Source organism: Arvicanthis niloticus, chromosome 26 (assembly GCF_011762505.2).
Source record: "Arvicanthis niloticus isolate mArvNil1 chromosome 26, mArvNil1.pat.X, whole genome shotgun sequence".
Lineage (NCBI taxonomy): Eukaryota > Metazoa > Chordata > Mammalia > Rodentia > Muridae > Arvicanthis > Arvicanthis niloticus.
Window position 1 is genome coordinate 5101418 of NC_133434.1, and position 9522 is coordinate 5110939.

Here is a 9522-nt window from a genome sequence, read left to right on the forward strand (position 1 = left end):
ACCATGTATCCTCAAAAATTGAAATAAATTTTACTGTAAAGGAAAAACATGGCTCTAATATTCTTTGTAACATTGCCTGGCCTCATTTTAAGCTGGATGATGGAAGTCTTACTGTACGATAGAAAGTAATCTCCATTTTGGCAGGTGGTTATTAATTAGGAAAGAAATTAACCTGAAACCATGCAACAAACTATATCCCTTGTTTCATTGGCAGTCACTAGGCATTTCTTAACTTTCAAATATACAGATATTTGAACGTTCTATGTCTTGTCTACTAAAAGTACATTCTTGTTTAATTATATATTATATATGTTTATATTACTAGTTTTCATGTAGTAACTGTGCCTTTGACAGTGTCAGAGAGAACTTAGCCTTGCTCTAGAATTCTTGAAAATAACCGAGTAATAAAATGTGCATCCAAACCTCAGTTTTACATTTTAAACAGTTTATTGTGTGATAAAATTGCTATTTTGAGCAGCCCTGATTTCAGGCATGAGAGAGCACACATAAGTGTGTTATGCATATGTGTATATATATGTATGGCTGTCATCATTTTTGGATGATTTTAAATTTTACTTGTGATATTAAGTGACTTGTGTTCTCCTCTTCCAAGACACTGTTTTTTTTTTCTTGGCTAATTTGAAACTAAAGAAACTAAGAAAAGAATGTGATTTAAGAACAAAGCTATTGCTACCTTCCTTGCCTGTTATGATTACCCTAGGTATGATGTGTAAAATCCAAAATTTCTACTTTGTATTATGAATCCTGTCTTTGGAAGTGCAGATGTCGGATTAAGGACTCTTTAATGATATGAAGAAAATCAGATCAACAGTTTAACAAAGACTGGCAAACTATAGATAAATAAACACTGCAAATTCTTTGTGTTTTCTATCTCTTTGTAAGATCAATGCCTTCTCTGGTCACAAACAAGATTTTTCAGGCAGCAGATAGTAGTGGCATATTTTCCCTGCAAGTTGGTAGAAGCTAAGGTGAGAGGAGTAAGGAGAGGAAGAGGAGGAGAGAGAAAGAGGAAGAGGAGGAGCTAGGGACAGAGGGGAGGAGTTGTAGTAGCCATGGATGACCAGGTATGTACCAAACAGCAGTCCTGGGTAACAACTTATATCTAGTTAATTGGTTAACACTTCCAATTGCGTGGGCATCTTGTTTATTGAGCGTTATCAAACTTATAAAGCCTTTGTATAATCTAAGCATTAGAGTCTTTTTTTCTACCAGGTACTGCTTGGATGGCAGAATGGTCTGGGCCCAGCCCAGCCTTGTGGTGACAGCGTGGAAGATTGTCAGAGCCATCTCCCACACTGGCATCTCTTGGGTGGCAGAGCCGGTGTCTCTTGCCACCTGAGTGAGACCACGTTGCTGCTCATGACCTCAAGCCTAGCCTAGGTGGGAACATGGAGGCTGATTAAGAACTAGCAAGATTGAGTGCTGCCTTTTAAAATAATTCCCTCTACAGCAGATAGGAACAAATGCAGATACCCACAACCCGACATTATGTGGAGAGTCTAAACAGGATGTCTCCATTAAATCTCTCCCCTTAGAGCTCAGAGAACCCCATGGAAGAGAAGGCAGAAAGAATGTAAGAGGCAGAGGAATAGAAGACAAGGTCCTCTAAATCAATTAACAGGCTACTATGAACTCACAAAGACGGAAGCAGTAAGCACAGGGGCTACCCAGGTCTCTGCCACCTCTGCACCTCTATTACAGACTTTAGCTTAGGATTTTTATGAGACTTCCGAGTGTGTGAACAAGTGGTTCTCTAATCCTTATTTTTGCTCTTAGGACTCCTGTTGGTTTCACTTGTCCCTCTTAGATGTGATTATTTTTGCTTTATCTTATTGTATTTTATTTTGTCATATTTGGTTGTTAGCTCTTTGATGCCTGTTCTTTTCTAATGGAAGACAGAAAGGAAGTGGATCTGGAGGGGAGGTGATGCGGGGAGAAACTGGAAGGAGTAGAGGGAGGGGAGACTATCATCAGGATATATTGTATGTGAAAAGCGCCTGTTTTTGATAAAAGAAAAATGAAAAAATATCTCCCTATGTATTACCTACATGTACTTATGTTTTTATACTGTTGCATGGTAATAAGCTGGCTTTTAAATGAATTTGTCATGTAAGTGTGATTGTTAAATTAGCCCAAATTACTTCTAATAAATGGTGTATGATTTAAGTTTCTGGGCAAAATCCTTAGCTCTGACAGCCCCAATAGGTTAAGCTTCAATAAAACTCTAAAAGTGTTAAAGCTATTAATGAGAGCACACATAGGTGTGGTGTGCACATGTGTGTTTATGTGTGTGGGTGTAATTTTCAGGATGATTTTAAATTTCACTGATGTAACGTCAAAGAGCAGAGAGAAGCAGTTTAACAGAAATCGCCATGTTTGTAGGCACAACTAGAGAGAAGTTGGATGGCACCAGGTCTATATGTGTGGTAGTAACGTGAGTTTTATTTTTAAATAGAAAACAAATTAAAACTGTCTAACTGGACAGGCTTGATCATTGCACAGCTCATCTAAGATGATCTAAGAAGAACTTATTGCTTGAGGGGATTAGCTGGTTCTCAAAATGTGATTGTTCCTGTTTCTAGGTATACCCTTAACTTCATGGATGATTGCTCTAATCCAGGCAGTCATAGAGCCAGGTCTTTCTGTTCCTGGACTTATCAACTGAGACAATGATTAATTCTCTGCTTAACAAGCTTATGCACAGGGTTAAGAAGATAACCCTAAGAAAAAGAGGCAGGCACAAAATGAAGACTTCTTCTCCCTATCCTCATTGTGCTGACCAGTGGCTGTCTACTGGGCACTTCATGTTCCTGGCAGAACACCAAAAAGCCTCACCTCTTCTAACAAAAGATCTGGGGTGGGGGTCAGAAAAGGTCACAGAGAGGTGTCAGCAAGAGTCCCTGGGCACAGCTCCTGCTCACTGCTGCCACATGCCAGACTTTTCCCGACTCTTGGCAAATATTTCTCTCCAATGTTTTTCTCTTAATAAAATAACTCCATTCCAACAAACATAGAAAGTTGTATCTGAAATACTGTTTGACAGTCTTCAAAAACTTCTCTATTTTCTATTCGACTAACAGCAGTCAAGTTGCAGGTCCAGGCCTCCCAGATTCATACACTCGGGGTTGCTCACACATGTCCCCAACTTCAGGGTCAGCTCTACTGTGCTGCCCAGGTGGTGTGCAGGACCTGCTCTTCAAAGTGAGCAGTGTGTCCCAAGTGTCCCAAGCTTCAGCAGGTGAGAGATAGGGACAACTCAGCTTTTCTGTTCTCATTGTCCTAGTGCTAGCTCCCCTGCTCTCATTAGCCTGGGGCAAAAGGGAGAGGGGAGATCTCTCCTTTGCCAATGCCAACACACACACACACACACACACACACACACACACACACACACACACACGGGACTGGGAGGGAGGATATCTCTCCCTAATCTGTGCTATCACTCAGGACATGAGTGACAGGGAAAGCTCTCCCATGCTCATACCTTCAGAGATGTCTTACTCCAAGTCTCAAATGTGTGGGGCCCTCTCTGCTGACCATGCAGCTGGCTAGGGGCTGGGTCATCTCTCATGCTCTCACACCTCCAGGACCAGCTCTCCCACAATGTCCAGTTGAGGGGTGGGGCCAGTTCTGCACAGCCTTCAGACATTAACATATCCCTGGGGGGGCAGTGAGACCAGCAACATCTGTCTGGCCTTTGATGGTAACAGATCCATGCTGCTACAGTGCCACAGACCCAGAAGTGACTGTGATGGCAGCATACCATGCATGGTTCCAGCTGGCATCACCAGCTACTCACACTAGTCTGTTCCTCACGTCCCTTGAGTTTCCAGCTCTGCCTCTCTTCATTGTGCTCACATCCCTCTGGTCATCTTTCTCTTACATTTCTCCACCACTTACTGGCTCCTGTTAGTGGTGTCTGGGGTCCTTGAGTGTGTCTGGGGTTGTCTCAGGAGTGGTGTCAGGTGTGCTATACCCTTCTTGTGCATTATGGCACAGGGTAGGGGTCATCTCACGCATGGTCTGCCTCTTTGGGCCTACATAGCATAGGACTGATGGTCATCTCAGGTTATCTCCCTGCCTGGGCCATGACTGCCATGGAGTCAGTGTGGTGGTTGTCTTGGGCTTGCGCCTCACCTGGTTCTATCTAAGTGGCCCTGTGAAAAGGTAGTGTCTCAGGCTCACTCCTGCTTGGGCTTTAGGTCCCAGGCAGGGTTCTTCTAGTCTCTAGCTTGCTTCCCACTCTGGAAGCACATCTGGCTGGGCCTCATCTGTGCCTAGACTGGTGGTCATTTCAGGCTCGCTTTTTTCAGGGAGTATTAGGCTACTAATTGTTCAGGTGTTCACAGGTCAGAACACTGACCTTAGACAGAGCCTCTCTCCTCTTCATCACTTACTGATGCACATGTGGCACAGCCACCACACCTGCAATGGCTCTTCCAGGAGTCCGTTAAGCCAGCAATATTCTTAATAGATTAAATATGTGACCATATATCTACCGATAAGTAGCACCCATCTCTCATCAACAAATTTTCTCTTTGCAATGAACAGTTGCAGAAAAACACAGACAATGTGCAAAATTTGTGAAGTCCAAACCCACTGATCTATCTACAACACAACTCCTACACCCAGGGCTCAGGGATCATTAAGGAAGAGAAGCCAGAAAAAAATAATGTTTCCCAGAGAAGAGCATATCAATTGGTTATCCAATATTAAAAGGACAGCCCTGAAAATATAAATACAAGCAATATTACACAGAATGAGTAAGATATGTATATATATATATATATATATATATATATATATATATAAAATGTATATCTTTTACACACATACATATATATGTGAATATATTCCTAATTATAACACACATACACAAATATATACATATATGCAGGTAACAACGATTGATGAAGAAAGAGGCCATAGATTTGAAAAAGAGCAAGGAGAGGTATATGTGAAGGTTTGGAGGGAGGAAAAGAAAGGTATAATTATGCAATCTCATAAGTAAAAGAAAATATCAGGCAAACCTTATTGTTCGGTGGTGAATGAGCTATGAATGCAAAAGTACTTGTGTCAAGACTACCATTCATTAAACTCACAGATATTTATTGGATATTTTTTACATTCAAAGCTCCATGCTATAAGGTGTGTGAGACTAAATAAAAGAAAATGTTTGCTTTGTCCTTGTGAAAAAGAGCCAAGGAAGAACAGATAACCAAGGTCAGGTAGTGAGACAGGATGGAAGCCAGAGGTGGCAGTTTCTACTGCTGAGGTAATGCTGTTGTATTTGTCCATGCAGAATCTGAATTGGTACCTAAGCCAGCAAGGTGACTGTGGTAGGAGAAGACATTGGAGAGGCAGCTAGTACTTATTTTCCTTGAGGTGTGCTGTGTCTGCTCAAAGAGTTTTGAGTACTTTTCTAAATATACCAAGAAGTCATTGGGGGATTGGAATTCCCAGTGTGGCTGGCACCTTTGGCTTATAAACAGTTCTCTGGTTTCTACCTGGAGAACTCACCATGAAGGGGCAACAGTAGCGACAAAGAAGCCAAAAAATAAAAAAAATAAGGTGATTGGTTGATGGTTTAGATCCTAGTGAGGGCACATAGAGAAAAATGTGTGTAGGCGTGGGAAATCATTAGGGAGAGTGGATGAGCATTACCGTCACTCTCCTTTGAGGATGGGACCGAAGGAGCTCTAAAGATCAGCTCCAAGTTCATCAGGACCTACATCCTGGTAATAGGAGCAAATTTGATGAGTTAGGGTTTAGGAATGTATCCTGAGGGAGTCAAACACGATGTCTTGATTCTGGGAACTGAAAGTACTGTCTGTCTTGGAAACTTTATGATGTAATTTAGATGAATAGCCCAAGGACAGGTTACCTTCTCCTCTCCAGGGAGAAGAGAGCCAGTACCTTCCTCAGGAAACTGCTGAAGACAAGGGTTGCAGGATGTTTGCTGTGTTCATGCTGGTGATGGTCTGTCTGTTCCACCAGCATTGTGGTAAGTCCTAGTGATAAAGATACAGCTGATGGTTACTTAAGGTGTGGCCAGATGCTGGGGAAGGAGGGGTTTCCAAACTGGCTGTTGGGGCTGTGGAAGTCTATGAGATTGTATAAAGGAGACTGCTTTTTCTTCTCTTCACAGGTATCCTTAATGAACATGGAGAAGGTATGATCATAGCTGGCATAAAGTCTTTGGTAAACAGTTCATTTTTGACACACTCAGGAGTAAACCTCCCTTCCATTTACTACAGAATTCTGAGAGTCTGGTCTCCTGGCTTATTTACTCTGTACCTATTAGTAAGGAGCTGTAACTACCTTTGTTTTCTTTTACCTATTACAAATACCCACGACAAAACATCCAGTCTATACAAGGTGCTTATTATGTGTATTCTATGGATAAATTTTACAGGAATCCTTAACTCTTCAAATGGTATAGAGGTGGCTTGTGCCTATAAGCTTCTCTTTCACAATCCCAGCATTGGGAGACAAAGGTAGGTGGATCGCTTTAGTTCCAGGCCAGCAAGGGCAACATAGAAAGATCTTATCTCAAAAAAATAAAACAAAACAAAACAGCAACAAAACCCAAAAGAAAACATTTCTCTCTCAAGATTATTATAGAATCTCTATTCCAGGAAGGTAACAACCCAGGGTCAATAGTAACTTCTTGCAGGGAAGGCTGTAATTACATAGGTTTTCTCCAGAACACATTCACTAAGTACTTCTTTCTGTATCTAGCAGATCTTGCAACAATGTGTTATAAATGTAAGAAATATCATCTTGGGTTATGCTATGAAATCATGAGATCCTGCACACTGAAGCATAGACAGTCTTGTGCAGCTGAGAACTTTTACATACTCACAAATAAAGGTAATGTGGGGATGGAATAATGGGAAGCTAACCACACCTTCCCTTCTATTTTTTAAATTGGGTATTATATTTATATTTCAGATGTTATCCCCTTATCCCACTTCCCCCCACCACCCAGAAACCTCCTATCCCATCCCCCTCCTCATGCTTCTATGAGGCTGTGCCCCCACCTACCCCCCAGCCCCACTACTCCCTTCCCACCCTCACATTCCCCTCCACTCTGTGTTCGTCCTTCATGGGACCAAGAATCTCCTCTCTCACCTATGCCCGACAAGGCCATCCTCCCCTTCATGTACAGATGGAGTCATGGGTCCCTCCCTGTGTGCTCCCAGGCTGGTGGTTTAGACCCTGGGGAGCTCTGGTTGATTGGTATTGTTGCTCTCCTCATGGGGTCACAAACCCTTTCTGCTCCTTCAGTCTTCTCTCTAACTTCTCCACTGGGAAACCCTTGATCATATCAGTGATTAGCTGTGAGCATCGTCCTCTGAATCACACCTTCCCTTCTAAATGGCAGGTCCTGTTGTGCTTAGGATGAGTGGGAGAGTGGAGCTGATGCAGATGGGCAGTCTTGTAAATGCTGGAAAGATAGACCCGTCCTTAAGATAACACTGACTGATGGTGGGGCTGCTAGTCTCTTGTCTGTTATGGAGTGAAATCCCTTCTCTGGGTTAGCATCGAGTACAGGAAGCTATGGAAACTTGAAGATAGGATATTATTAGAAACATGGATGTGGGAGATAAAGTCCTCAAAATTGTTTTCCTCTTTCACTCCCTCAGGACAGAGCATGTATCATTATTCAAGACTGTCATGTATGACCAACTGTGAGGACATCAACTTCCTGAGTTTTGAAAGGAGGACTGAGCTAATTTGTTGCAGGCACAGTAGCTATTGCAACCTTCCAATGGGACTCTAGTTCTGACTTCATTATGGATTTGGTATCAGTCTTCAACTTACTACCAACGCTCTTTCCTCCAAAGTTTGTATTTACTTTCCCTCCCTAACTAATCGTAAATGGGAAAATCATTTGCCAGCGAAAAGAGAAGCAGTCCTAGGAGAAACTGGCCTGGGGGCTCAGACTCATAGCTAAGCAAATCTTTGTAAATTCATTTCGTCATATCTAGCAGGGCATTTTGATCTATGGACAATCCTGCTCACCACGAGCCGGCCCAGAATTGTTCATCTCATATACAAACCCACAAGTCTTTGCCTCAAAATGCCATCCCACCTTCGTACAGAGAAATCTCCAAATATACTCTGTGTTTGTCTGCACCAAGTCTTCTGAGTTGGGAATTTTCTTTGAACTAGCTCTGAGACTTCCTGGCATCCTAGCTTTCAAATTTGCCAATGTACTGAGACTGTTTTTTGTTTTTTTTTTTCCAAATCTCATGGAAGAAATATTAGGTGAGAAAAACCCGGACGAGCAGAAAGATTAAACTACAAAACTAGAAATTTATGAAAATTGTCATCGATGCAGAGACAGTTTAATGTGTGTGGATCTGGTTTGTATTGTTAAGGCTCTGATTCAACGAGGTGATTGGATTAGGGGTTCAGGTCTTTTTCAAAAATGATTACTCAATATATTCTGATGGGAGTGAAGAAAAAAATGAAAATGGGTTTCCATAGTAGTTAACAGTAACAATATGTAAAGATAGCATGATTGATCATGCACTAGTTTCCTTTCTGTTGCTGTGATCAAACACTTTGACCAATACCAACTGAGGGTAGGAAAGAGTTTATCAAGTTTTTATGTCTAGATAGCAGTCTACCATGGAGGGAAGTCAGGGCAGGATCTCAAGGTAGGAACATGGAGGTCGACCCCATAGAGGAACAATACAACATGGGACCAATTATCTTGAAATGGTACTACCAATAGTGGTCTGGTGTGTGGCCGTAGCTTGTGTGTGGGCATGAGTCCTGCTGGGCTGAGTTGTGGGTCTTGTGTGTCTGCAGCCCCAGGCAGCTAGGGCCATGTCTCAGGGGACAGATGCACGGGAAATTGACTGAGTTCACTTCTTGTGCACCAGGTGGATGTTGGGCTGTGAGAAGCCCCAGGACTCCACCCTGGGCATGGAGAGAACACAGTCTGAGACCGCCCATGGGCCGGAGCTCTTGAGCTGAAGTTTCCTGGACCAAGGCAGCTGGCCGGGAACTGACTGGTCTCAAGCCCTTTGGCTTCCAGGTGCTGGTGGGAGGCCACAGAAGGACTGAGATGGGGGGGCATCTGGGTGGACAACCCGCAGCGGGGTAGAGACTCTTTGTCACAGGAACTTGTTTGGCTGGGCCATGGTTGGCTCTGCTAGCTTGCTTGAGTTGGTGAACTCCATGACTAGAATGGCAGAGAAGTCCTTGGCAAGAGATTAGACTGTGGCTCAGTAGTTGAAGGCCTTCTTCATGGTCCCTCATGGCAGGCCCCAAGTACGAGAGGTAGTCTATGGTTTTAAAAGGTTTATTGTCATGGCAGAAAGTGGATGAAGCTGTGTTCTCAGGACGGGCCTGAGGTTAAATACCTTTTACAAGTAGGAGGAGGGTCTGGGAAGGAATGCCTCTTACTCTTTCAGCTTCTTGTTGGGTCTTTCAGAGGACAGTCATGATAGACCCCTTTTTGGGAGCACTCCATAGCCTCAGTGA

At 42.9% G+C, this 9522-nt stretch overlaps 1 protein-coding gene and 1 non-coding gene across 2 annotated transcripts; one reads left to right on the forward strand and one right to left on the reverse strand.

Annotated features, from left to right (window-relative positions):
* Positions 1–4336: 4336 nt before the first annotated feature.
* LOC143439501 (small nucleolar RNA SNORA17) lies at positions 4337–4467 on the reverse strand. The gene has a single exon (XR_013107722.1). It is a non-coding gene; the product is annotated as a small nucleolar RNA SNORA17 (small nucleolar RNA).
* A 1521-nt stretch (positions 4468–5988) lies between these two features.
* Positions 5989–7807, forward strand: Pate2 (prostate and testis expressed 2). The gene is made up of 4 exons (XM_076924467.1): positions 5989–6025; positions 6170–6193; positions 6766–6894; positions 7671–7807. The coding sequence occupies exons 1-4, from the start codon at positions 5989–5991 to the stop codon at positions 7805–7807; spliced, it is 327 nt and encodes a 108-aa protein (XP_076780582.1).
* Positions 7808–9522: the final 1715 nt, after the last annotated feature.